Genomic DNA, 27,820 nt, shown 5'->3' on the forward strand with positions numbered 1-27,820 from the left:
ATTATTAAGTATTCCCTGGATTTTATTAGCACATGATGCCTAAATGCTGCCTGTATCTGCTGGGGTCTTAACCAGAGAGGAGCGAAGGAGAGAGGCAGAGAGACAGAGCGAGGGAGAGGAGAGAGAGGGGTTTTTGACAGCTGTATTTGTGCTGATAAGCGAAGGCACAAGGAGACGATCGACTAGTGAGACAAGAGGGAAGCGACGGCTCGGAGCTGCTGAGAGGGGCTGCGCTTCCCTCCCGAGACGGCTCGGCCCTCCCGGCGCCGTGCTGGGGCTTGGGGGGGACCAGAGCCCCCTCCCAGCACCTGGCCAGGCTCTCGGCCGGTGCCTGTGCCGGGGGGCAGCTCGCTGGCTGGGCACGCCGGTCGCACAGGGCAGATGCCGATTGAGATCGTGTGTAAAATCAAATTTGCCGAGGAGGATGAGAAGCAGAAGGAGAAAGAAGAAGGGGATAAGGAGAGCCTGATCGAGGAGCCTGCCCGGCCCCGGTCCCGGGACCTGGCCGCCTTCGCCAGCGCCAGCACGCTGCATGGCCTGGGACACATCTGCCGGTCGGGGCGGCTGGGCGTGCGCCAGACCCTCTGGGCATTTGCCTTCCTGGCCTCGCTCGCCTTCTTCCTCTACCAGGCAGCCAAGTCGGCACTGCTTTACCTGGAGCACCCCCATGTCATGGCCCTGGACGAGGAGGCCATCCGCGAGATGGTCTTCCCCGCCATCACCATCTGCAACATCAACCGCTACCGCCATTCGGCGCTCACCGACGCCGACATCTTCCACTTGGCCAACATGACCGGGCTGCCCCCCAAGGACCGGGATGGCCACAAGGCCACGGACCTGCTTTACCCTGACCCTGACATGGCCGACATTGTCAACCGCACCGGCCACCAGCTCGACGACATGCTCAAGAGCTGCAACTTCAGCGGCGAGAACTGCTCCTCCCGCGATTTCACTGTGGTGAGTGCATGCCTCGCTCAGCTTCCCCCGGGGCCCCGCCGGTGCAGGGGGCACCCACCCTGCCGCACCTCGCCGGAGCAGGGCTCCCTGGCTCACTCCGGCTGCTGAAGTTTGCATCTCTCTCTGTTTGAGTTTCCCTCCAAGTTTCACAAGGAGAGAGAGAGAGGATCCTCCCTGGGAGCTCTCCGGAGGGCTCTGCGCCGCAGGACTGGGCTGCTGGCAGGTCCATGCCGGAGGGGCTCGCAGGCAGGAGCCGGGGAAGGGGGGCAGTGGGGCTCAGTGGTCTCCGGGGTGGGTGTGCAATGGTCAGGGGGAGAGCTGTGGTGTAGAGCCCCACTCCAGCCTGTGCTTCCCCCTGGGTTGAAGCGCTGTCGCAGGGTGCTTTACACAGTGAGAGTGGCTGGGGGGGCGAGCAGAGACCCCTTTGCACACAGGGGAGCCTTCCTGCCTTTGGAGAGGTTGGCGCTGGGATGTGTGTGAATCTGGAAGCTGCCAGCATTGCACACGCACGTGTGTGCGCACACACACACGCCAAGCGGCTCCGCTCCTGAGGCACGGCTACAGCTGGGCGAGTGGGGGGCTGCCCCGGGGCTGCCCGCCCGCCGCCCGGGGCTTGCTGGCAGGGCCTCGTCCCAGCAGCGCCCTGCCTGCCCAGGCAGCGAGCTCCCGGCCGGGCACCGCTGGCATGCCGCTCTCGCTAATATTGAGCCTGGAATCACAAATCCCTGCTGTGGTTTGGGAAAACAAATGTGCTGAACGGGCGGAATACCTGATGGGACCCTTTTCAGACCGTAATGACTCTGGAAATGAGCCGCCTCTCTCCTGCGGCTGCCAGGGGCTACTGCTCGGCTGGCTTGCTGCGCTCCCAGGAGCAGTGCTGCCAGCCGGAGCCCGCTGCGCGCTGGGGAGCGGGATGCGATGCCATGGGCTGTGCGGGATGCTGTGGGGGGAGAGGAGGCTCCGTGGGGCTGGAAATGGCTGATGCAGCACGTCCTGTTTCACTTTGTGCCCATCGGTACAACGCCTGCTCGCTGCGCAGGGTGATGTTGTCCCTGGGAAAGCGCCGTTTGAGGTGGGGGCTGCCCTGTGCGTGGTGGCATGGGGCACTGCAGTGGAGTGGGAAGGAGCAGTGGGCAGCACGGGGGCAGCCCCACTCCTCCTGGGGTTTTGCTGGGCTCTGTGCCTGCCCTACGCCAGCTGCCTGAGTTTGCTGGGGAGAAGTGCGTTTCAGCGGGGCTGGGAGCTGGGAGCTCCGGTGCTGGACAGTCCTGCACATGGCTCAGCCATGCTGGCTCCAGCCCCGGGGTCCCCCTGGGGGATCCTGCACAGCTTTGGCTTGCAGCGCGGCATGGCAATGGGATTTGCGTGTGCTGAGCTGTGCTGCGAGGGTGACAGGGCAGAGCTCAGGCCAGTGGGGCTGAGTACAAGCTTCCTGCAGCGTGGACGTGGTGTGTGGCATTGCACTGTGCTGTGTGGCAGCAGAGGGTGACCACCAGGACGGTCAGCAGGACCCAGTTTCTCAGTGGGTGGCTGTGCAGGACCAGCTGGCCTGCCTGTCTCAGCTCCTTACGGGTCTGCCCTGGGGATGCCCCAGCAGCCGGGCTCCACTCTGCTGGCACAGTGGAGCAGGCTTCAGGCATGAAGATGCTTAGTGCCAGCCGACCCCCGGCCCACGGCTCAGGGAGGGGGAGCCCAGGGCTCCCACAGCCTCCACCTCAATGCCCCCAGCTCAGCCCACTGGCCCAGTCTTTGAGGCACCAGGGGCTGTCACCTCTCGCTTGCCTGGAGCAAAGGGGTGAACCTGGGGCAGGAGAGGCTGCAGCACATGGGCGTGGGGAGGGATGGGGGAAGATGTGACATCCCTCTGCTGCGTACCATGTCCCAAAGCCTTGCCAGGCAGCAGTGGGACTTGTCGAGGCATCACACTGTTTGCAGCTGGAGCCTCCTACTCCCATTCCCTGAGCCAAATCGGTCCCTCGTGCCTCCTAGGAATGCCTAAAACACAGCGTGAGCTGCTTTGCAAGCAGGGTGAGTCCCAGCTGTGATGTGTGGGCTTGGGTGCGTCCCAGCTGTGGACCCGATGCAGGGGCACCCGGGCTGCCCTGCATCCAGCTGTCACGCAGCGGGGAGCCCCGGGCTTCACCGGTCCCAGTCTTGGGTCTCCATGTGTGCTTTTATGTTTGGAAAGCTCTTGTACCCCCGCTGCAGTGGGCGGTTACGTGAGTCACGGCATGTCCCAGCTGTGATGGAGGGCTCCCAGACTGTGACACATCTCAGTGGGACAGATGGCCCGGGGTCCCAGGGCACGCAGCCCATGGCGAGCAGCCCCTGGAGCAGAGGGCATGTCCCCAGGGATGCCGGGGAAGGAAGGGAGCTTTTCCTGCAGCCGTGCTTGCAGGAATGCTGGAGTCTTTCCTTCCCTCTGGGCATGAGGTGGAGTTCAGCCAGAGGCTGGAAGTTTTACAGCACGAGGGTGGCCAAGCCATGGGACCGCCACCGGCCGGCTGCCTGCTCTGGAGCAGGAGCAGCGCTGAGGCTGGAGCGTGTCCCCTCGTGCTGCTGCTTGCAGGCTGCGCTCACACGATAAATAACTCGTGCGGATCCTTTAAGTAAGAGCTGTGCGTGGTAAATGATCTTCCCCTATTTAACGTCACAAATCCACATTCTTTATGGGATAGCAAATTAAGAAACTATGGGGGGAAAAAAAAAATCCCCAGCGTAAGCATCTTCCGTGTAATAAAGCCCGACTGGGCTGTAAATCTCCCCACGCAGCAGGGACAGCCCTGAGCTGCCGCAAGGCTCCCCTGCAGCCCCGCTGTCGAATGTGCTCCGCAGCCCCCCGGACCCCTGCTCTGCCCGGGGCCGCAGGACTGGGCTGCCCGCTGGCACGCTGCCCGGTGCCGGGGGTGCGAAGCGTGCGGCGCCGGCGCGGGAAATCAATAGCGCTCTTTACGTGCCATTAAGCGTGAGGTTGGGAAGCGTCCCCGCGGGGCCGGGGCTCAGCTGCGGCAGGTGGCTCGCGCCCACCCTCGCCCCTGTGCCTGGCACCCCGGTATGGCCACAGCCCGAGGCCGGTGCTGGCCGATGTCCGAGCGCGCTGTGGGAAGGGAGAGCTCTCCCAGCCGTGCTCTGGGGACGGGGGGCACGGGCAGCTGGGCTGTGCAGGGGTCTGGGGGCCGCAGGAGGAGCTGCGTGGAGGTGGTCCCCCATGGCTGGCAGCAACATCCCGCTGGCTCGCCGGCAGCGGCTGCGGCAGGAGGCTCTGCTCATGGCCGGGCGGGAGCCCGGTGCCTTTCTCAAAACCGCGTCCCCTCAAAAGCCTTTTGTTTCTGATGTGAGGCTGCCGAAGCCGGTCCTGCCAGGGCTGGAGGTGGGGGGAGCGGGGAGGTTGCTGAGAGCTGGCAGCGCCTCTCGGAGCTGGCACCGGCCCCAGCTCTCCAGGCAGGGCCTCCCGCCTGCCCGGGAGGTGGGCAGTGCGGGGGTCTCCCTGGCGCCCCATGCGGACCCTGGGGTGGGGAGCCCCTGTGCCGAGACAGGGGAAGCATCCTCGGCTACAGCCCATGTGCACCCCCAGAGATCCCAGCTGGGGCTGGGGGGCGGGCAGGGGGCAGCAGCCTGTCGCCCCTGCCTCATCCCAGCAAGGCTCTGCCACCGTCCCCGCTGCAACCCGTGCTGCTCTCGATGCGGGGACTCTCTGACCTTTCCACCAGAACCGTACTTAATGTCACATTTTCAGCCTATTTTTATGCTGGGTAAAAATATTCTCTCACCTGCCCTGCCCTGCCTGGTGCCTGCTCAGGCCCTGGCGTTCGCCAACCCCATTTTCCCTCTCCCCCTGTGCAGGGCTGAGTGTGCCCCGGGGCGCAGGGGGCTCGCTGGGGATCCCTCAGCACTCACTGGGCTCCAGGCATTGCAGGACCTGCCCTGGCCGGGGTGCGGAGGGGCTCTGGGGCCGGGTAGTGCTGTAGGGGTCCCAACACAGCGTCACCTCTGCTGCCCAGCCCCGGAGGGTGGCATGGCTGCAGCTGTGGTGGGAGTCCTGCTGCACCCAGGCTGGGCTCAGGCTGGCAGCGTTGGTGCCCAAGCAGTGTCAGTGCCTGGGGATGTGCAGGACACCCCAGAGCATCCCTTGCCGATCCCACCCCTGTGAGACATCCCATCTGGGTCACCGCGCTCCGCTCGCTGGATCCACATCTTGCAGCCCCAGCCCAGCACCCTGAGCCACCCCCCCAGGGCTCGCAGCCCATCCGGAGCCCCCCATCCTCACAGGCCGGCCACCGTGCTTGTGCATCCCCAGGTGTGTGTCCTGGGTGGTGCAGACATGCCGCAGGTTGGTCACGTTCCTGTCCGGAGCAGCGGCAGCTCCGGCGCTGTTACACATGAGCCGCCCGGGCACGGCTCGAGGTGCTGCTTGTGCCAGAAAACGGGGGACTTTAATGCAATTCGTTGCCATTTAATTTTACACAATTCCTGCTGCTTAATCCACAGAGAAATGCTAATTTATACAATTCACGTCTAAAAATAAATGTCAGTCCAGCAGCTCCCAGCAGCGGGTAGATGCTCCCACCAGCCCCCGCTAGAGCTTTGTGTGGGGACCCCAGCCCGGAGCCCACCCCCTCCCGGCCAGCTGGGCTGCTGCTCCTCGCCCTGCAGTGCCCAAGCTGCAGCAGCATGTGGGTGGATATGGGGGTGATGAGGATTTGGGGTACCGAGGTGGGACAGCTAGGGGCTGGCTGAACCTAAGGGTGTCACCGCAAAGCCCCTCAGAGCAGCGTGGCAAGGGGACACTGTGTGTCCCGGCAATCCAGTTGTCTTCGGGATGGCTGGGGAGGTGTGAGCTGCGTGGGGCTCCCGAGGTGACTTTGGGACCCCCGCTTCCCCCAGGAAAGATGTGCTCAGCCCGAGGTGCTCAGGCCAGGCTGCGGCTGGGGGTGCAAGGGGCGAGAGGAGGCCCCCCCGGTGCGAAGGGCTGGTGGGCTGCATGTGAGGGGTCCGGCCATGTGTCGGAGCAGCGTCTGCCTGGCTGGCAGGTATTAACTGGTCGCAAAGCACCATTAACGAGTGTGGGAGGGAAGAACGCACCCTGCCTGCCTGGGGAGCAGGGATGCATCATTAGGTCCCCAAGGAGGCTGCTCCACAGGGGATGGAGAGGGGGTCGGATCCTGCAGGGAAGGGGACCCATGGCTGGGAAGAGCCCGTGCTTAGCTCCCCAGACCCCCGGCTCTTGCCCCTGAGCATCTCCATACCCAGCAGCCCTCCTCCCCAATCCCACCAGCCCTTACAGCTCGCCCCCATCGCCTCCCCTCTCCCACCCCTTTGCTGGGCAGACCCCCATGCCAGCCCCCATCCGAGTGGGGTGGCACCGGCACCAGCAGTGACGTCAGGGAGGGGGTGCTGGGGCAGTGGGGTGGGCGGTGAGGGCCGTGGGTGCTGGCTCCCCGTGGGTAGGGGCCAAGACGGGGGAGCAGGGGGGTGCGGAGGCGACGCGGCGGGGGAGCGGAGATGCTGGAGGAGCCAGCGGCTTTCCCACCGTCTCCCTGATTGAGATCAGATCACCGTGAGCATAAAAAAGCTCTCTTCATAATTATATTTAATGAATTGACTTTAAAAGCTCTTACGCTCTTATCTGGGTGATTTAATATCACACACTTAATAAGCCTGTCTCCGATACGGGGGGGAGCCAGCGGCCAGGACGCCCGCGCCTGGTATGGCTCTCTAGGGACGTGGGACGTGTCATGAGGCTGGTCCCATGTGCTGGGCTGGGCAGATGGGGGGCACCCCTGTCCCCTGGGGCCAGAGCACCCATGGGGGTCTGTGGGGCAGTGCCCCCTCAGTGCTGCTGGCTGCAGAGCAGGGTGGGCATCTCAGGTGGCTATGGGAGGGATGGGGCTGGGGCACCCATGGGGGTTTGGCCCTGGGAGCAGGTGCTTGGCGGTGCTTGGGCTGCAGGGCTATGGGGCCATGGGGTGGTGGGGACATGGGGCTGTGGGGCTGGTGGGGTGCAGGGTGACTGGCTGGGGGTGGCAGGGGTTCATGGGGTGCTGTGAGGCTTGCTGGCATGGGGGCTCTGGGCATGGGGCAGGACTGGCTGGGATGCAGGTGCCGTGTGTCGGCAGCGTGGTTGGACACTGTGTGGCACCGTGGCTGGCAGAGTGGTGCTGTCACCCCATCCCCAGTGCCAATGTCACCCGTGGCAGGGGTCCTACAGCCAGGAGACACTGGGGGCAGCCATGGGGCAGAGCGCACCGCCGGACCCAGTGCCATGATGCTGTTGGCTCGCCGTATCCCTCTGGCTCTGGCCACCTGCCTGCCTGGGATGGCCAGCTAGGGTCACACGGGGCTAAATGAAGGCGTTTCACCGTAGTCTCAGCAGCCCTGCCCCCCCGGCTGCTGCGCTGTCGGCCGGGGTGCCGGCTGCTTCTGCTGCAGGCAGGCATTGCTGCAGCCCTGTCGGGAGTCCCCGGCCCCCCCCGTGACCCATCGGGGCGTGCATGTGGGTGCCTGCGGCGAGCCGGAGGGACAGGCACTGCCATACGGAGCTGGGGGCCCCAGGGAATGTGAGAGCCTGTGCACAGGCTGGGGCCAGGACCTGCGCCCCATGGCTGCAGGGGCAGCCCCTAGCATCCCCCACACCCGGCATCCCCCACACCCGGCACTCGCTGGGCAGCAGGGTGGAAAGCCACCGGCCGGGCTCATGTCCCCTGCACGCCAGAGCTGGAGCCGGCTGGTCCCCCCAGCCTGGCGCCATGTCCCCAGTCGCCCCGTTCCCACAGGTCCCTGGTTCTCAAGTGATGGAGGACGGAGCGGCACTTCTGAGCATCCCTGCCTGCGCTGCCCCAGGACGCGCAGCAGGGGTGGGAAGGGTGACCAGGGCAGGGTGCATGGTGCTGGCCCACGGCCGGTCATCCCCCAGGCGCCGGGGTGCCTGGTGGTGCCGGCTGCCATGCCGGGGCTCGGTGCCAAGGCCGGGCAGGCTGGAAGGGTGGCGCGTGCCAAGGCGGTGGGGCGGGGGGACGAGGACGCAGCTGCCACCTGGCCCGGGGGGGGGGCAGCCCCAGGCAGAGCGGGGACCCCATGCTCCCCACCAGCGGTGCGGGGCATGGGGCAGCCACGCCGGGTCTCCCTCTGTGGGGGAGCGGCTGGAGCAGGAGGTTTACGGAGCTGCACTAAGTGACGCAAATAGTTTGAAGCCCATAAAGAGAGACGGTTTTATGTAAGACAACTATATAAAGCTCTGCTGTTCTGCCATTGATGAGATATAGGCCTTTATTTATAGAAGGCAATGTTTGCGGTGCGAGCGCTGAAAGCCAGCCAGGGACCCGCAGATAGGGCGTCGAGTCATTTCACATGCAGCTGCCATCGACACTGTTCACACATTAAAGAAAAAAATTAACAAGTTTGCAGCCAGTCAGGTGGAAAAAACAATAATTGTCGAAAACCGTATTTTCCCCCTTTTTCCAATAACAAATAGCTGGAACGCTGCTGGGGAGGCTTGAGCTTGCTCGGCGCCGGGGAAGGATGGGCAGCGGCTCCAGCCAGGCTGGGGGATGGAGTGGGCAGGGGGAGGCAGCCAGAGGCAGGAGGAGAGCCCAGGCGGGGGATGCAGGGGCTGCTGCCAGCACCCAGGCGTCTGGCAGGGGTGCACACTCCTGCCTGTGCATTTATATGTCCAGGACGGGAATAACAGGGCCTGCGGGCAGGGACAATGGCGACGGCAGAGCAGCACAGCCGTATGCGTGCTGGGGGCTGGGGAGGGGGGGGGACAGCAGGAGAATATGGCTGAAGGTGCTCGCTGCACGGGGGGCTGCGGACCAAGCCCCGCTGGGTTTTCCTGCCTGGCCCAGCGTTGCCTCTCCCTGCTTGTGCGCACAGGGATGCTCTGAAATTTTTTCTTTGCCAGATGTGTCTGGGTTTTTACTGGAGAACAAGCAGAGAGTCCCTGTGGTCAGAGCGCCCTGCCAAATTTTGTTTCATGCACGAAAGGAGGAAAAACTTCTCATGATTAATTGTGCAAGAGGGGAGAACACGCATCTCTCTAACCTGCTCCTTGCCGGTCGCCGGCCTTTTCTCCCAGGCGCTGGCCCCCCTTGCAGCCGGGCAGGAGGCGGCGAGCTGGTCCCCAGGGCACGCTCCCTGCACGGGCTGCACGGTGAGGGCGCGAGGGCAGGAGGGTGCTGACACCTCTGCCACATCCTAACTCTGCAAGGGCCGTGAAGGGGAGGAAAGCCAGCCGGGGATTCACGGCGGGGGAGCAGAGTCAGGCTCCTGCTCGAGCAGCTTCCCTGCAGCTCCCCGCACGGTTCTGCGGGTGGCTGTCCCCTGCTTACGCTGCAAAACCTTCCCTCTGCGCTCTGAGCCGTGCCCCGGTGTGCGGCGCCGGCCGCGGTTACAGGCAGGGCGCTGCTGGCCCGGTCCGCCCGCGGCCGCGTCGCCGTGCTGGCAGCAAGTGGGAGGCGAGGACGGCCCCGCCGCTGAGCCGGGGCACCCGGCACCGTGCTGCGGGTCTTGGAGTGGGGGCTGGACCCGCACCCCAGCCTGCTGGGACTCGGGGCTCTGTCCCCAGGAGACGCGGCTGCCTGCACAGCCGCTCCTCCCCAGCCACCCTCGCACAGGCGGGGAGGACCCCTCGGCGGAGGCACCCCCAGCTTGCCGTGCCCCTCTCCGGGCGCAGATGCAAGCTGGAGCACGCTTTGCACCTGGGCGGCTGTTAAGCGCCGGCTAAGCTCGGCTGGACTCAACAGGTTTTCTTCCAGCAGAACAAAAGGTTCCCTCCCGATTGCAGTGCTGGGAAGGTGAGCACAGGAGAAGGGGGGAGGCAGGAAAGCCAGAGGCTGGGGGGACCTGCGCGTGCTGTGTCCCAGTGGCACGGGGACTGGGGACCCCACTCTGTGTCGGGGAGCTCAGCTGGGCTGGGGAGCCGGGCTGGCCCGTGCCCACGGTGGCTGGGCAGGCAGGGAGCCGGGGCTGGGGGGACCCCCCAGCCCGCTGCCGGCCGCCAGCCCCCGGGATGTGCAGGGCGGGAGGGGAGAGGAGGCACGCACCTCGTCAGAGCAGAGCCCCTGATTAATCGCTAACTGCCAGCCCTCCAGCCAGCAGCTCATTAGCAGTTTAATTCCCGGTGCCCGGCTGCTGGAGGGCCGTGTGGCTCTGATTGAGCCGGCCGGGCTCATCTGGGCCGCTGCAATCAGGCTGCGGCCCCCTTGCCCCGGTCACAGGCGCAATTAGTGGCCATGTCCGCCATGCCCCCGGCGTGGGCTGGGCCGCAGGTGCTGCAGTTGCTGTGGGTGCCGCAAGCGCTGCAGATTCTGCAGGTACTGCAGGTACTGCAGGTGCTGCGGGCGCTGCGGGTGCTGCAGTCAGGCACAGGTGAGGCACATCGGCGACAGTGGCTGTGGAGGGCTAGCAGGCATCTCCAGGTGCAGAAGACATGCCTGTGTCTCCTTCTGTATCTGGCTGTACCCCGGCTGTGCCCGGAGTGTCGCGGTCCGCGCAGCGTCACGAGACCAGGAGCGGCTGTCGCGGTGCCAGCGGCCGTAGCGAGGCGCTGCGCTGGGCTGCACAGCGATATTCTGCCAGTCTGTCATTCCTGGGAGGCGGTGGCCCTGGCACCCCACACGTCCCAGGGCTGTCCTGTCCCTCCACCACCTGCACCTGCACCCACAGCGCGGCAAAGCGAGGGCTGCAGGTGGCACCCGTGTCCCTGCCTGCACCCTGGTGTCCCTGCCACTACCTCAGGCTCTTTTCTGCCCCGGCTCTTATTCCTCGTGGGGCTCAGCCTGGGGGACCCCTCTGGCAATGGGCTGGGGGTGCTGACCTGGGCCAGGGCAGTAGTGCAGGGGCAGGAGGGAGCTGGGTTGCCCCAGGAGAGCACACATCGTCTGGGGATGCTGCCCACAGACCTCATACCCTGTCCTGGCCATGCAGAGATGGGCACCGCTGTGGTTCCTGGCTGCAGGGGGGCTGCCCCCCGTTGCCCTCCAAACCTCACTGTGCCCTTCACTCCAGAGCTGCCATCCCCACAATTTCTTTGCGGCAAGGAGGGAGGGAGGGACCACGTGGCAGCGGGAAGCGTCTCCATCTGTCTTCAACGCTCCAGCGGTTGGAGCGGGGCAGGGTGGGGGCCTGTGGGTGTCCCTGCTGCGGGGGACAGTGGGGCGAGGAGGGCTGGGGTGCATGTGGGGGCAAGCTGGGGGCAACGCTGGGGCTGCGACCCCTGAGGAGGAGGCAGGGCTGCCCCACGCTGCTGCTGCCCTGGGAAGGGCACGGAGCAGCCTGCCTTCCTGGGCAGCGTGAGGTGGAGGGCACTATGCAGATCCAGCCCAGATTGATGCAAGTATTAATTATGTCCTGGCAGCGCGGCTCTCACCCGGCCAGGCAGGGCGCCGGGTGCTGCGGCCGCCCATGTAGGATGGGTTTGCACTGGCAGTGTGTCCCCTACACATGTCCCCCAGGTCCCCAGCCTGCTCTGTCACCCTGCCGTGCGCTGCGCTGCGCTGTGCCAGGCCAGCCCTGCTCTCCCAGCCCTGTGGCACTGCCCGGCCTGGGGGGCGAAGCTGTCACCGAATGGGAAGGAGAACAGTCCGAGACGGGAGCAGCGCGAGCGCTGTCAAGTAGCCTGGCGTGCCCAGCTCTGAGGTCCTGGTAATCAGAGAGTGTCTGCAATTACATGTGCTAATTACGGGCAGAGGTTCACAGCTACTCCTGCCCTGCCAGCACTGTGCTGGTCGCACTGGGGCACGTTGCTCCTGCGTGAAGACAGGAGCAGATAACTAGGGCTGCTCAGCCGGCTCTGCCTGCCTAAGCACGGCGTATCGCCTCTGGGCCCATCCCATCGGCACCCCCATCTCAATCCCCATCCCAATCCCCATCCCATCCAGTCCCCACATCCATCCCATCTCAATCTGCATCCCATCCTGTCCCATCTCAACCTGCATCTCATCCCATCCCATGCTGGACATAGGTCCCTCGGAGCCCCCCCCGCCACAGCTGTGACAGCCGCTCTGTCCCCAAGCGCCTGGCTGAGCACATCTCAGTGGAGTTGCTTTTCAGAGGGAGTTTTTCAGGCTCTGACCCCCCTGTGCTGCTGCCACTCTGACATCCTGTTTCCTTATCGCCTGACATGACCTTAATTAACTCCCTGGGCTGATAACACTCCGGGCTTCTCCTCCAGGAGCTGTATCTCGGCATCATGTCCTGCCTCACCTGCTCAGGGACCGCTGCAGGGACTGCACAGGCGGCCTGGAGCAAGGGAGACGGGACTGTGTGGTGCGGGCAGGGCAAGGCAGCGGTAGCTGGGGACACTGGGGTGACATGGAGGGGATGGGGCAGTACTGGAGGGGGTGGCTTGGTGCTGCGTTGAGAGTTGCAGGGGAGATGCTGACTGGGTGGAGATGGCTGTTCCGGTGCAGAGGTGGGGATGAGGGCAGGAGCGGGGACTGTGCTGATGCCTGGGGCAGGGTGATGGCAGGAGCATCCCTTCCAGGCAGGCAGAGGTGCTGTGCAGCAGCGTGGAGGGGTCCTGGCTCTCAGGGGCTGAGCCAGCCCCTCTGCCGTGAGCCTGGCGGATTGAAATGCCGGCACTTATGACTTTTGTAGCCACTTTATCTCCCGCACTCGGCAAATATTGGCAGAGGGGAGATGATTCAATAGCAAGGTTTGCAGATGGGAATCTCGGTGTGTGATCCCGCTGGCTCTGTGCTATGCAGCAGCCCAGCTGCCTCCGCCGCAGCCGCTGCTCGCCGGGACCGAGCCTGGTGTGGGCACCCAGCACCTTCTCCCCACGGACTGGTTCCCAGCAAGGTACTGCCCTGAGCTTCACTGTGTTGCAGCTTGCTTCTCATCCTCTGGCACAGGCAGCTCGGGCCCCAGAGCAGGGTCCCTGCTCATGGCTCCTCAGATGCCACCAGCCCTGCAGGCAGCTCTGCTCTGGCAGCCTCTGGAGCGATGCCATGAGCCCTGCAAAAAGCAAAGGGTGCAGAATGCTCTCAGCCAGTGTCCTGCCAGCCTGCAGCCACACAGCCCTCCTCCCCACAGCTCCTAGGCCCCAAAACCTTAGTGCTGCCCATCTCAGGCGCTCAGCCTGGGCATCAGGTAGGATGGGGGGGCAGTTGTTTCTGGGGCATCTGTGGGCAGGGTGCAGCTTGTCCCCTCTGCTAATGCTGCCTGCAGACACGGTGGGAATCGTGTTTTCCTGAAGCTGGTCATGCAGTGGAGACCACGGGCATTATGGAAAGTGTGTAGTTACTGCTGCTCACAGCATGTGACGTATGGGCTGCTGCAGGCAGCACACGGTCCTGGGAATGTGGTGCTGGCTCCGAGCAGGGGCAAGGGGAGACAGTCTGAAGGACAGAGGAGTTGGGATCTACCAGTGCTGCTCCCCAGTGTGTGGGACGCGAAGGGGGCCTGAGGAGAGGGAAGGAGTCGCCCAGCTGCAGGGGCAGGTTGTCCCATCCCTTCCCTGCCAGTAAATGTCCCTGCTCCCACAACAAGCTCTGGGAGCTGGGAGGAGCCGGGGGTGACTTGGGTGCTCGGGCAGACCAGCACAAGGGCAGCGTGGCCCAAACATCCAAGAGGGACACGCACCCTGGGAATCCTGAGCTCCCCCAGCCCATCGCTGCCTGCATGGTGAGCAGAGGGTGGGGGTACAGGGATACAGGGATACAGGGATAGGGGCTGCAGGGTTGTCCCTGCCCGCTGGTGCCTGCACCTCCTCCCCTTCCCGGCAGCCCCAAGGAGGGAGCACCCACCAGTGCCGGGGCGCAGGGGCTCTGTCGATCAGCCCCTCCGCCCAGGAGCGCGCAGGCTGGGGAAAGCCAACCCCTATCATGTTTGTTCCATTGATTTAGCGCCGCGGAGAGGGTTTAATCAGCCTTTAGCCTGCACGCTCCAGCATTAAGAACAAATCCATTAGCCACGAGATAACCACAAAGGGTTGTGCGGAGGCTGGATGAGGTCCCAGCGCCTTCAAGATGCAAATTGGCAATCAAAGATCAAAGCCGCGCAGCTCCCTAATCTCTACTAAAAGGGCTCAGCTATTAACGAGCCCTTTCCCGCTGGGCTGTGATCACCCCACTTCACTCGGGCTCCTGATGTGCTGGTGGGTTACACCATCACCCCGACCATCCCCCAGCCCCCATGGCCCCCCAAGCTGGCCCTAGGGAGAAGGGTACAGCAGGGGCTCAGGCTGTTTCCATATTGTTTCCTTCGGTTCTGACATGCTGGGGTCAAATCCGTGTTGGTGGGGAGAGCGGAGCCCCCAGCATCGTCGGGGGGTCAGCGGCTGGAGGGGAGGAGAAGGAGAAGAGGCAGAAGCCGGGATGGAGCAGGGTGGTGCGGGAGCTGTGCAGGGCTTATGCGGTGACTTTGGGGACAGGGGGGGATGCTGGCAGGTGGCCCCCCCTCCCGCTGCTCAGGGATTTAGCCCGGTTCAGGCCCTGCCTGGCTGCACCAGGTGGCTCAGAGCAATCACTGCTGGCCCCAGGGAAATCAATGCATTGGCGGGGGGGGCAGGCAGCAGGGTGTGGGTGAGGGGCCAGGACAGAGCAGGGTGTCCTGGAGCCGAATTCCCCTTTTTGGGGTATTTCTGCCCACCCCATGTCACCCTGGGTCAGGGGGTGCACAAGGCCCTGGCTCCCAGAGCCATCCTGCTGGCTCCTGCACGCTGCTGGGGTCAGGCTGCTGGCTGGGGGGCTTCCCCTCGCTCCCTGCCCAGGCCGTCCTGCCTGCGGCGGCTCCGCACACGGCCGCCCCGGCAGCCCCGTGAGTCCCGGCCTCCCTGCACCACGCAGGAGAGCCGCGAGGCCGCCGAGCTGTGACAGGAGCCGCGCTGCCAGCACCATCAGCAAATCTCTGTCAGCACAGACGTGTGCTCTGCTCAGCCTGGTCCGGCTCGGGAACCAGCACCCCCCCACATCCCGCTGCGACGGCGAGGCACCCTGCGACGGGTGGGCAGGGGACCCGTCAGCCCTGGCAGCAGGGAGGTTGTGCCGGGCTCTCCTCCAGTCCGGGGACCCGCTGTGCCAGCGGCCGCTCCGTGGGGTGCCGTTCCTGGCTCTCGTGGCACCCCCAAGCAGGCAGCGCAGCCTTGCGAGGAGAGCGGGCAGTGAGGCGCTGGCAGCACTTCAGCCAGGGTGACAATAAATCTTATCAGTGTAAACCCATCCGTAGGCAGCAGGATAACCCCCGTGACAGCCCGGCTAGCGCGGAGGCTTCATCTGCACCGTGTCAGTGCTGTGGATTTACAGCTAAATGCCACGGCTGGAGGGACCGTGTCTGTGCCGGCAGCTGCCGGCTCCCAGGAGGTGACCCCCCCTCCTGCCCATCCCTGCCCTGCAGCGGCGGGAGCTGCCAGGGCCAGGCTGGGGGTCACCCAGTGACATTGGCCATGGCGTGCCTGGTGGGACGAGCAGACAGAGCGGAGCTGGTCTGGCACCCGGCAGGGGAGCACCTGGAGAGGTGAGGATGGAGGGACGGGGGACACGCAGGACGAGGTGGTGTTGCCCTGCCTGCTGTCCCGGCCCTGCTGTGTCCTACGTGCACCATCCCACGGAGCCCTCCGTCCTCCATCCACCCACGGGGGCATGGGTGTCGCGCAGGCTGGGCCGCCAGAGCACGCGTGCGGGGCCAGAGACCAGGAAACGTGCGTGCGCGTGTGTGGCGCTGGCAGCGTCTCCCCGGGGCTGTGTGACCGCGCCAGGCGTGAGCAGCGCCACGCCTGAGACGGCAGCTCCCTGGGCGCAGGCAGCGCGCGCAGCCTCCCGCCTGCGTCCCCGCGCGCGCCAGCTGGGCAGCGGGGGGCCGGCGCACATGTGCCAGGCGTGGGGTGCCAGGCGTGGGGTGCCAGGCGTGGGGTGCCGGCGTGTGCCCGCCAGCGCAGCGGGCCCGGCGGAGGCTGCCGAGCGAGGCGGGCTGGCAGCAGCCGCTGCCCCAGGCCTGTGCTCCCCGGCTCAGCTCTTACATCTCCTGGCGGCGCGGCCGGCGCAGCCGTGGGAGCAGTAATGAGATGGAGCAGCAGAAGGACGGCGAGATAAGGCTGCCTGCGCTGCCCCAGCAGATTAAACGCTGGGATTAAGCAGGCGGTGCCAGCTCTGCTGCCTTTTTATCTCGCTGCTTCTCCCCTCTTATTCTCCCGCAGTCGATAGTGAACGGTCTCCGAGCTGTCAGCAAAGGAAATTGCCTGTTAACCCTTTGGGGACGGGCGGCGCAGTGCTCCCTGCGCGGCCGCTTTCAAAGAGCAGCGGTGCCCGGGGACGGCGCTGCCTGGGGAGCTCTGCCGGCGCCGGGCAGCAGAGCAGCGGGGACTGCGGTGCTGCGCGCTGCCTCCCCGCAGTGCCCCGGCACGCGACGGGGAGCGAGGCAGGGCCGGCGGCACCCGGGATCTGCTGCCGTCTCAGCCAAAAGCCGCCAGCATCCAGCGAGCACCGTGCAGAGGTACTGGCCTACCTGCAAGGCAAGGGACATCGTGCAGCACTGGGGTCCCTGCAGGGTGACAGCAGCCAGAGAGCAGAGGCTGCCTGAGCTCCACAAAGGAGCCCCAGGGACCCTGCGTACCCCATTTTCGGGTATCCCTGATGTTCCCTGCTTTCTCCGGTCTGTAGGATGCATGGGCTCAGTGCTACATCTCTGTATGAAAACACAGGGCTGGGGATTGTTCCCTGGTCCTGGGGCCAACTGGCACAGAGCGGCTGTGTCTGCACAGCACTGCGCATGGCGCTGGGTCTCCTCCAGCTGCCGAGAGGACCCCGCTATCCAAAACCATAATTATTGCTCTCTGTGTGTGCGTGTGTTTTGTTGGGTTTGCAGCAGCAAGGCTGAGCTGTAGCCCATCCCAGCGCTTATCTGTAGCGTGCTGTGCTGCGTGCCCGGGGGGAGCGTGCCCGGCACAGGGGATGTCTGAGGATGGGAAGCTGGCTGAGGAGTGGCTGAGGAGTGCCGGAGGGTGCACAGAGTGATGGCAGGATTGCTGCCTAGCACAGTCCAAATGCAGGCCAGGGACTGTGTTAGCAGCTCGGCAAGCTTGCTCTGGCATGTTTGGGGGTGCAACTTTGGTGCACCTTTCTCATGGGGACCCTGAGCACCTCCCGGCTCTGCCCCACAGCTTTCCTCTCTCCCTCCCAGGGGAAGCAGGAGGCAGAAACATGGGGCAGAAACCTCCTGCAGCCCCAGCACCTGACCCTCGTGCTTAGGGAGAGACCAGGGTAGGCAGGCAGCACGCTCAGCACCTCAGAGAGGCTTGCTGGCTGCTGCTGACAGGCTGAAGGGGGCTTCCCCAACTCCTGCCCCCCCTCCCTCTCTGCACCCCTGCCCGGCGCTGCAGCACGCCTCCCCCCCCTGCCAGCAGCCCCAGTACTTCTTCTTCTGCTGTTCCCTTTCTGTTGGCTCCTTCACCTGCCCAGGTGACCCTTTTGGTGGATGCTTTAAAGTGCTTAGCGCAAGAAAACCATATGAAAGCGCAAGCTGCCGGGAGATCTGCAGGGAGCAGGTCAGCCCCGGCTGGGGCAGTCGTCCCGACCAGGGTGGGATGCTGCCCCACAGCCACTGTGGGATGGAGAGGGCAGAGTCATACGTCTGCGTGGGCTGGGGACCTCGCCGGATCCGCGTGCAAGCCCTGGGCAGCCGGGGCTGAGGAAGCTGCCGGGGAGCTGGAGCAGATGCTGTGCCGGGCTGCGCAGGCGAGCAGAGCCTGAATTGGGAGAGGAAACCTGGAGCAATTGGCACGTGCAGGCTGGCAGGCTGGAGGCTGCGAGGGGATGGGATTGCTGTTTATAAATACATCAAGGGAGTAAACACAAGGGAGGGAAGAGAGCTATTTAAGCTAAGGGACAATGCTGGCATGAGAACAAATGGTACAAACTGGCCATGAATAAATTTAGGTTGGAAATGAGAAGATGTGTGAGATTCTGGGACAAATTCCCCCCAGGAGCAGCAGGAGGGGAAAGCACAACTTTGTGACGGCACTTGCTTTGCAGCCGAGCTGAGAGGTGAGGACCTGGGGTCCCCAGCCCCTCGCCTCTGTCGCAGCCACCCTGGCTCCATGTGGCACCGGCAGCACGGCCCCCACCAGCTCCTGGCTTGGCCAGTGCAGGACTCCTGGGGCGATGGCTTGGAGCGAGAGCTCCTTCCCTGGCACACGAGATTGGGTGTGTTGTCACAGATGCTGCTCCTGAAAGCAGGATAGTGCCAATGTCCCCCTGCCTTACTGGTGTCACTGGCAGCGCCGGGGCAGATGCGCTGGGAAGGTGTCCTTGCCCGTGTGCGCGGTGCATCCCTCTGCCGTGCATTGCATCCCTGTGCTCCTGACCCGCCGGGAGCAGGGAGCCCTGGTCCAGATCCTGCCCACTCCTGGGGGTCACTGGGCTGCATGCTGGCCCCGATGCAGCAGCCTGGAAGTGACCTGCTCGCCCTGCCTGGCGCTGGGACTCGGGTGCCTCCGGCCGCTCTGCCCAGCCGGCGGCGCAGCCCGCGGCACAGCTGAGCACTTGGTATTCTGGCAGCAAGCCTGCTTGGCACGAGAGGGGCTCTGCCAGCCCCACGCGCCCACGTCTCCACTGCTGGCTCAGGCCTGGCCAAGGGGGTTCAGCTGGCACGGGCTGGCCTGTGGCACAGAGAGAGGAACATCTGCAGTGGCAGGAGGGGTCCTGGCCCCTCCAGGATGTGCCTGCAGCATCCCCCGGCCCCCCCGCCACCCCGCTGCTCTCCCTCCGTCCTGGGGAAGCTGCGCCGGGTGCCACAGAGGATGCTCCAGAGCTTGGCCCTTGTAGGGTGGGGGAAACAAGGAGCCCAGGCCAGTGCTGGTGTGCCCTGCTCGGGGATGACGGTGCCCTGCTCTGCTGGGACTGAGGGTGCAGAGCCCAGTGTCCCATGGGGATGGGAGCCCCGGCCCCCACAAGCAGGGCTGCATCCTGCAGGAGCCGTCCTGGCAGCTCTGCGTGGGGCAGGGGGCTGCACCGAGGGGCTGCCAATGTGGGGGATGGCTGTGCTGCCGCTGAAGCTGGGGTCAAGCCAAACTGGTGCTGTTCCCCAACCCCTCCTGGGAGTGGGGAAGGGAAATGGTGCGACCATGCGTGAGAGGGGACGTTTGCAGAGGCGAAAACATCCCACTGGCTCAGAAAATTGCTGCAGAATTGGGCTTGAAATGAGTTGAAATTGCTGAATCCAAGCGGATCTCATATCCTCGGCAGTTGCAATGCTGGCGTCAGCGCTGCAGCTTCCTTCCCAGGGCACCCAGGCGAGGCCTGGCTGTGCCACACGGGGGGAGTGGGATGCTGGGGATGCATTGGGGTCTGCCGTGGGGGGCCAAGGACATGGTGAGGGGCTCCAGCAGAGCTGGCTCCTGGGCTGGGATGGCTGCAGCAGGGGGCAGCAGCAGAGCAGGGGCAACGCGCGTGGATGTGCCGTTGCCCCAGCTCTACCAGTGTCATCCCAGTTTGGCCCCAGCTCCTGTGCCATGTCTCCTGGCCAGGGGCATCCCTGTGCCTCCAGCTGCCTGTGCTCATTCAGGAAGCAGCATTTCAGATTTTGGAGACTGCTCTCCTTTATACCACAGCTCTGCCCATGCTAATTTGCTCTCTGGGCTGGGGTACCTGGAGATCACCCCTAAGGTTACCCCTGGGCTGGCATGCCCGCCAAGCAGTTCAGTGTCTTCCCATCCCTGTCCCCATCCCCATCATGTCCCGGCGATAACTGATCTCAGGGGTGTCTCTTTGCTGGGGTGCTCGCTCCTGCATGGTGTGCCCATGCCCAGGGCCTGCCTGCCAGCTGCGTGTCCCAGCAGGGACGTGGGAGCAGGGCTGGGTGTCCCAGCAGGGATGTGGGAGCAGGGCTGGGTGCCCTGGGTGTGCAGGAGCAGAACCTGCTGGCGCCGCACGTGCCACAGCTCGTTTCCCTCGCATGAAAACGTTTGGCTGGAAGCTTAGTGCGGCCTCTTGTCTCCTCAGAGCAATCAGGATTTGTCGGTGCTTGCAATGTTTAACGTCGTATTCCAGAGGCTAAATACCGTGGGGAGCCGTGTAAACTGCGGAAATACCTGCGTGAGCTGGGATCAGCCAGAGGCTGGCGCAGTGAGCTGGCAGCAGCGGGGATGGGGGACTGGGAGCATGTGGGGCTGGTCCGCGCACCCCCAGTGCTTGCGGGTGGGCTGGCGCGAGCTGGGGTGAGGATGCTGAGGGCCAGCACCTTGCTCCCAAGGGGCTCCCTGCAGCAGGGGGGGCAGGATGGTGAGCCCCAGGGGCGGTGGAAGGGACTTGGGGAGTTCCTGAGCTGTGTGGGGTGGGGAGGAGGATGCCAGGGCTCCCAGTGATCTCTGGCTGGTGTCTGCCTGCTGAGGCACAAGCAGCTATTTCTGTCAAGGTCAGTGTGTCTTCACGGCAGAGAGCAGGGAAATGAGGAATCATGTCGAGAAATTACCTCCCTAATGGGGTCTCCCCTGCACGTGAGCGCGGTGTGGGGATGCCAGCGTGCAGCGGCTGAGCGGGGAGACCAGCATGCAGTGCAGGAATCCTGCTGCCCCAGCCCCGAAGCTGCAGCACCCATGGGTGCCTGGCAAGCGGAGCTGGGTGCCCGGGGACCTGTGCTGCAGGCACCATCCCTGGCTGGAAACGTGTGCTCCAGCGCTGCAAGGCGCTTTTCTGGGTCAGCTGTGGGCAGGAAATCATGTTCCCAGTGCAGGCAGACTCTCTTCTGTCCTTCCTCCTTCTCCTCCTCCTTACACGCTCCCTGTTACCTAATTGGGTTTGTCATGCTGGAAAGGAAAAGCCCTTCAGGACTGTGCTGTGCTCTCGCCAGTGCGATTTCACAGCTGGCCTCAGCACCCTGGCAGCCGACAAGTGAGTAACTCAGCCGGGCGCCATGGACATCCCTGCCCTCCCCGCATGCCCCTGCAGCTGTGCCTGCCTGCCTGGGGCTACAGGGGACAGGGGACAAGGCCACTGCCACCACTGGACCTTCTCCTCCAGACCTGCCCAACACTGGCCCCTGTCCCTGAGCTGTCTGTCCCCACGTGCCCCAGCCTCTGCATCCCACCCCCATCCCTCGCCCTGCTCCACGGTGATTGCGATGCTGCCCGGAGATGTCTGAACTGACACGAGATGGAAGCGTTCAGAGAAATGACATTTCCTCCAGCCTGGGAAGCTCATCCTCCGTTTAAAGAAAACTAATATAAAAGCTGCCCTGGTGTGCAAGGGGCTGATGGTATCAGGCTGGCAGCCTCCGGCTCTTGGAGCCGCAATAAATCTCAGCAAGGAACCAAGCCAGCTCGTGCAGCCCCACGCAGAAGCGCCGGCGTCGGGGGGGGCGAGCCGTGTCCCGGGGATGGTGCAGGGACACACGGGCTGGAGGGGACAGCTCAGTGTGGGGTGACCCACTGGGCTGGTCCCAAGGGTGCGGGGAGCAGGGAGCCCGCGGCAGCGCTCCTGCTCACACTGGCATCGTGCGGCGGCGGGGATGGTGCCGGGACCGGTGACGGCCCTGGGGGCGTGGGGCCGTGTGGGCGGCGAGCGCGGCTCCACAGCCTCGGCTGTGCGTCCCAGGGCCCTGAGCTCTTTCGGACCGTTTGCTCCTCCAGCAACGCGAGCGGCAGCGCTGGCGGCCCGGGGCGGGCGGGATGGGGGCCGTCCTTCCCCGGGGCACCAAGGCTGCCGGCGGCGAGGCTGGGCTGCTGCCCTCGCCTGCCCTGCGCTGTGCCGCGGCGGGACCCGAGGGTGGGCTTAACGACAGGGAGTCGGGGGGCGCAGCTGCGGGGGCCCAACCCCGCCTGACCCGGCTGCTGCGGCGGGCGGGTCCCGGCGGGGCCGGCGCTGCGCACGCCCAAACGTGGCGCCCTGCTGCCCCCTGCCGGAGCCCGGCCCCCGCGGGCCGCGCCCCCGCCGCCCGGCCTGCGGCTGCCGGGGAGCCGGGTGCCGGGTGTCGGGCTGCCGGGCTGCCGGGGCCTGGCCCTGACCAGAGCCAGCAAGGGCCAGAGCTGACACCCTGGGTGCCTTTGGGCTTGGCTTCTCCCTGCTGTGGGGCAGGGCGTTGCAATGGAGGTGGGTGGGAGGGAAGTGCCCTGCCACCCCTGGGCACTGGAGATGCTGCCCACTGCCTCTGCTCACCTCCCTTGGCGCCCGTCCCATTCCCTGAGGTCAAGCCATTGCTGACCTGCCTGGCGTACTCCTGCGCCTGTCACCAAGCTGCCAGTTTGGTTCCTGGCTGGGTCCCTGGGATGGCTGCAGAGTCACACCTTGCTCAGGCAGCAAGGCCAGCAGCGTGGATGCTGCTGGGGGTCACTGCTGAGGCAAGCAGGAGCTCCCCTCCTTTTCCAGTCCTCCCTTTCACCACTGCCCTCTTCCTGCCCAGCTGCCATTAAGCGGCAGGGATGCTGCCCTTCACGGGGTGCACAGCAGCTCTGGCTTGTGCCAGGGCTGTGGAGGCTGCGGGACCCTCCCAGGGCCAGCCGACATCTTGGCAGGGCTGGTGCCGAAGGCGGGTGCTTGGGAGCAGCGGCAGGAGGAGATGAGAGGCTGATGCGGAGCGCGGTGCCGAGCTTTGAAGGCACCCTGACAGGCTGTCAGGGCCCTGCCAGCCACGCTGACAGCTTGGTGCAGAGACACCCCCCCCGCCGCTGCCACGCTCTGATCACAGCCTCACCGTCACTTCAAAGTGCCCGCAGGGCTCAGGTGGGCTCCCACGCAGCCTCCCGCCCCATGGCTTTACTCCTCCTGCCCCACAGCTCTGCTTCTCCTATCCCACAGGGCCCAGATACACTGGGGTCCCCAGCTCTAGGGCAGACGATACCAGGGTATAGCATTGGGGATGAAGGTACATATGTGGTCCTGAGCAGTGCTGGCAGGAGTTGATGGCACTCCAGGCCTGGCACTGTCCTGCCTCTATGGGGCAGGGCCCCCAGCCCCAGAGCAGCCACAGCTGGGGACCCTGGGAGTCCAGGCAGGGATTCAGGGTGGCCACAGTGCCAGGGCAGGGGGCAATGGGGACGAGTCAGGGCGCAGCATCCCTAGGCACAGGGCTCACACAGCGTGACTGGGACAGGGCATCACCAGACATGGGTGCCCACTGTGCTGGGGCACTGGGTGCTGCCAGCTCACCCTGCCTGGGGTAACGCAACACCCCCCGCTGTCCCAGCCTGGCTCCAGGAGGAATTTTCCATTCCCGAATGGAGGTTGGGGGAAGGCGTGTTTGCAGCAGCCCCCTCCTCTCCCTCCCCTCGCCCGTCAGTGGAGCAGCTCAGGAAGGCGCTTGCCACATTCGTCTCTGGGAAGGTGCGGAGCAAAAGCCTCCCGGGAGGGAGAGCTCCCTGGAGGGGACCAGGGACCCCAGGCAGCCTTGGGGGCAGCCTGCACCCCACTTTCCAGAGGAGCCACCCTGCCTGCAGCCATGCCGCTGCACCTTGCCTGCTGCCAGGACAGGGAAGCCCTGGCAGTGGCTCAGGACGGCGGTGCTGCCCGGCTCGCCACCGGCATCCTGCGAGCCACCAGGATCCCTGGGCTGCACTACATGTGCACCCGGCCGCAGTCCCGCCTGCGCCGCCTGCTCTGGAGCCTGGCCTTCCTGGCCTCCGCCGGGCTGCTGGCCACCGGCACCACCGACCGCCTGCACCACCTGCTCTCGCGCCCTGTGCACACCCGGGCGCGTCTCGCCTGGGCCCCCCACCTCCGCTTCCCGGCCGTCACGCTCTGCAACCCCAACCGGGCACGCTTCCTGCACCTCACCAAGCCCGACCTCTACTCAGTGGGGCAGTGGCTGGGGCTGGCCCAGGAGAACCGCTCGCTGGTGCCCGAGATGCTGGCCGTGCTGGGGGAGGACCGGCGCGCGTGGCTGACACGTCTCGCCAACTACTCACGCTTCTTGCCACCCCGCCGCTCCGAGCGCACCATGCAGAGCTTCTTCCACCGCCTGGGCCACCAGATCGAGGACATGCTGGTGGAGTGCCGCTTTCAGGGAGAGCGCTGTGGCCCCCAGCACTTCACCCCCGTGAGTCCCCTCCTGGCAGGGGCAGGACAGCTGGGCTGCCCCACGGGTGCTGGGAGAGATGCTTCACCCCCCCCAGCAAGGGTGGAGGGGTGGCAGCGTGGCAGGGAGAGGCTTAGATGAGCCCTTCCAAGGGCCATGCAAATACTGTTCCCCCCTTCCAGCACCTCCTTGAGATTGGAAAGGGGACCCTGGACCTCATCCTTCTTTCAGAATGCCCTGCCAGATCCCTGCTGCATCCTCATCTCACCCCTTTCTCCATCCCCAGGTCTACACACGCTACGGTAAGTGCTACACGTTCAATGGGGACCGGAGGAACCCGCGAGTGACCCGCCAGGGCGGCATGGGCAACGGGCTGGAGATCATGCTGGACATCCAGCAGGAAGAGTACCTGCCCATCTGGAGAGAGACCAGTGAGTGGGGCTGCGGTGCAGGCAGGGCACGGGCGAGGGGTGCTGGGAGGGAGGGCTGCTGGGCAAGCAGGGCACCCTGGAGCGGGCTATGAGGCAAGTGGTGCACTGGGAGGGTGCTGGGCCCCAGGGTGACGTGCTGGGTGGGTGCAGGCATGCAGCCCCTCTGTCCTTCTCCTGCAGACGAGACATCCTTCGAAGCTGGCATCCGAGTCCAAATCCACAGCCAGGACGAGCCACCCTACATCCATCAGCTGGGCTTCGGTGTCTCGCCCGGCTTCCAGACCTTCGTGTCCTGCCAGGAGCAGCGGGTAAGGCAGGATGTCCTGCGGCCCCTGGGGCGGTGCCCGTGGGCAGCCAGCCCAGCACGGCCCTGCAGCGATGCCCCTCTCGCCCCGGCAGCTCACCTACTTGCCGCAGCCATGGGGGAACTGCCGGGCCAGCGTGCAGGGGGAGCAGACGCTGCCCGGCTACGACACCTACAGCATCGCTGCCTGCCGCCTGCAGTGCGAGAAGGAGGCCGTGGTGCGGAGCTGCCACTGCCGCATGGTCCACATGCCAGGTGAGGGGTGTGCATGATGGTGTGGGGGCATCCTGCTGCCCCGGCGGCCCCGCACAGGGCTGCCCTGTCCCCCTACAGCCTGCACCCAAAGATTACCCCCGCTCCATCCCCCTGCACCCAAGTGTCCCTCCCACCACCCATCCTTCTGTACCCAGGGACCACCCCATCCTCTCTGCTCACTGGGTCAGCCCCTGTCCTACCCTCCTTACGCCGAGGTCAGCCCCTTCCCTGTCTGCCTCGTACCCAGGGGCCACCCCTGCCCCAGCCAGCCTGCACCCAAGGGCCACCCGTCCCCATACCCTTTGCACCCAGGGGTCACGCCTGCCCCACTGCCTTTAGGGGAGCGAGTCAAGGGTGGGAGGCAGGAAAGGACCAGACTCCCACCCCCCAACCAGCCATTTCTCCGCAGGCAACGAGTCCATCTGCTCCCCCAACGTGTACATCGAGTGTGCTGACCACACGCTGGGTAGGTGCGGCGGTGGGTGGGCGGCTGGGGATCAGCTGGGTGCCCCAAGGGAGGGAGCCGGGGGTGCAGCCATGCCGATGGGTGTGTGCCCCCAGACACGGCGGTGGAGGACAGCCAGGAGCGCTGCAGCTGCCCCACGCCATGCAACATGACGCGCTACGGCAAGGAGATCTCCATGGTGCGCATCCCCAACAAGGGCTCGGCGCGCTACCTTGCCCGCAAGTACAACAAGAACGAGACCTACATCCGGTGAGCTGCCAGGGTGTTGCGGGAGGGTGGGCAGGGGGCTGTGGTCACTGGGGACCTGGGGAACCCCCACCCCACTCGTGGCAGCGTGCTGGGAGAGGGTCCTGGCACATGTGGTCCCTGCAGCATCCTCTGCCCAGGGGCAGCTGTGACTAGAGCATCTCCCCAACCCATCTGTGTCCTCCCAGCCCTCCTGCTGGCATCACCCCGCCTCATGGTCCCTCCCGACCTGGAACATGCTCCTTCCATGTCCCCACCACACCAGCCTGAATAATTCACCAGGGTTCTGGGAGCACCTGGGAGCTGGGTGGCTGGGGGACAAAGTTGTGGGGTTTCGGGGGCAATGGGGGTGGGAAGGTCAGTGACCAGCCCTCCTTGCCGAGCACTATGGTGTCCCCACAGGGAGAACTTCCTGGTGCTGGACATCTTCTTTGAGGCGCTCAACTACGAGGCCATTGAGCAGAAGAAAGCCTACGACCTTGCCGGGCTTCTCGGTGACTCTCCCCACCTCCCCCTGGGACCCCGAGGCGTGGAGCTCTGGGTCCCAGCCCAGGAGGGTATAGGGATGGTTGGGGAGGGACTGCATGGGGCAAGAGCCAGCCACAGCCTGGCTGAAGGGTGGCATGCTGCTGGCCATCCCCTGTCCCATGTGCCCCCTGCTCCATCCATCCTGCCGCCCCTGCCGCTGTGACCATGCTGTCCCCCTCTGTCTGGCAGCCCTGGCACTGCCTGCAGCCCCGCTGGCCCACGCTGGGCTACCAGCGGGCTGCACAGCAGCTCCCGGTGACCATCTCCCCCTCCTCCCCAGGGGACATCGGGGGACAGATGGGCCTGTTCATCGGCGCCAGCATCCTCACCATCCTGGAGATCCTGGACTATGTCTACGAGGTGCGCTGAGTCCTCGGGGCTGGGGCTCGGTGGTGGGGACCGGGCTGTTGCAGGCAGGCAAGGTGCAGAGCGGGGACTGGGCTCCCCGGGGAGGGGGTGCTGTGTGTGGCCACCCCAGAGGGCTACCTACAGCCCCCAGATTGGGAAAATCCCAGCAGGAGGCAGTGGGAGGAGGACGGGTCCCCCAGCATCCCTCGGTGGCCTGAGGGCTGGCAGCGGACAGGGGAGCGGGAGGCAGGTCTGTGCAGACTGGGGTGCCCACACACGGGGTGCTGCCTGTGTGTGGGTCCAGGGCTGACCCCCCATGTGTACCCAGGTGATCCGGGACAGGGTGAGCCGGGTCCTACGCCGCTCCAAACCACCCCTGAAGAAGCCCTCGGGCAGCATCGCCACGCTGGGACTAGAGGAGCTCAAGGACCAGGTACCCCTGCGAGGAGGGGTGCTCGGGGGACTGCGAGGACAGGGCCTGGGCAGTATCTGCCCCCGCCCCAGGAGGAAGCGGGGCATCATCCCAAGAACGAGGGACAGCACGGCTCCGCGTTTGGTGACCCCAGGCTGCAGAGCTGGGGCAGCCCCGGGGAGGCAGGGAACTGGGTGCCCCCGGGGGGGCTCCTGGGGACAGGCTGTGCTGGGGATGGAGAGGGGAGGGTGCACGGGGTCTGCGCTCACCCCACTGACTGCCGTTCCTGCAGAGCCCCTGCGAGACGCTGGGCCGGCACGTAGAGGGTGCCTACAACGCGGGCATCCTGCCCAACCACCACCACCGCCACCACTACCCTCACCAGGGCGTCTTCGAGGACTTCGCCTGCTAGGCCAGCTCGAGACTGGTGGGGGACAGCCCCCTGCCACACCCCTCCCCACCGTCCGCATGGAGAGGGACCACAGCACCAAGCGTGGTGGGCGCAGGCCCCCGCCTCCCCCACCCCACCGCCGGGACCAGCCGCACCGTTGGACCCCAGCGATGCTGCCAAGAGCTGCCTTGGCACTGGCACCGGCACCAGCACTGGCGTGGCCGCCCAGCCCTTTTGCCCGTCCCTTCCACTTGCCCCCAGCGCTTGGGCTCGGCCCCCTCTCAAGCACATGGCGTGGAGGGTGATGGGCACACGGGGCGGGGGGGCTGAGGGAGCAGCCGGGTGCAGGGCAGAGGGGCCCTGGTGATGCAGAGCATGCAGGGGGTGAACTGGGGTTCCTGTGAGCCCCTCCAAGCCCTCCCCTGCTGACGCCTCCTGCATGGGGGACTCTGCCCTGCATGGTCCCCCCCAGGAGACAGACGTTCCTGGAACAGCATCCCCCCGCCCCGGGGATCCCCTCACACCTTCCTGCTGCAGGGCA

At 65.5% G+C, this 27,820-nt stretch overlaps 1 protein-coding gene across 1 annotated transcript; it reads left to right on the forward strand.

Moving 5' to 3' along the window:
* Positions 1 to 381: 381 nt before the first annotated feature.
* ASIC4 (acid sensing ion channel subunit family member 4) lies at positions 382 to 27,384 on the forward strand (the record flags this gene model as incomplete). The annotated part of the gene is made up of 10 exons (XM_082001771.1): positions 382 to 957; positions 24,185 to 24,329; positions 24,510 to 24,637; positions 24,729 to 24,888; positions 25,298 to 25,354; positions 25,450 to 25,603; positions 26,003 to 26,094; positions 26,409 to 26,488; positions 26,805 to 26,909; positions 27,181 to 27,384. 10 exons carry the CDS (start codon positions 382 to 384, stop codon positions 27,298 to 27,300), a joined length of 1,617 nt encoding a protein of 538 aa, XP_081857897.1. The 3' UTR covers positions 27,301 to 27,384.
* Positions 27,385 to 27,820: the final 436 nt, after the last annotated feature.

Source organism: Phaethon aethereus, assembly GCF_964289735.1.
Source record: "Phaethon aethereus genome assembly, chromosome: 6".
NCBI classification, from domain to species: Eukaryota; Metazoa; Chordata; class Aves; order Phaethontiformes; family Phaethontidae; genus Phaethon; species Phaethon aethereus.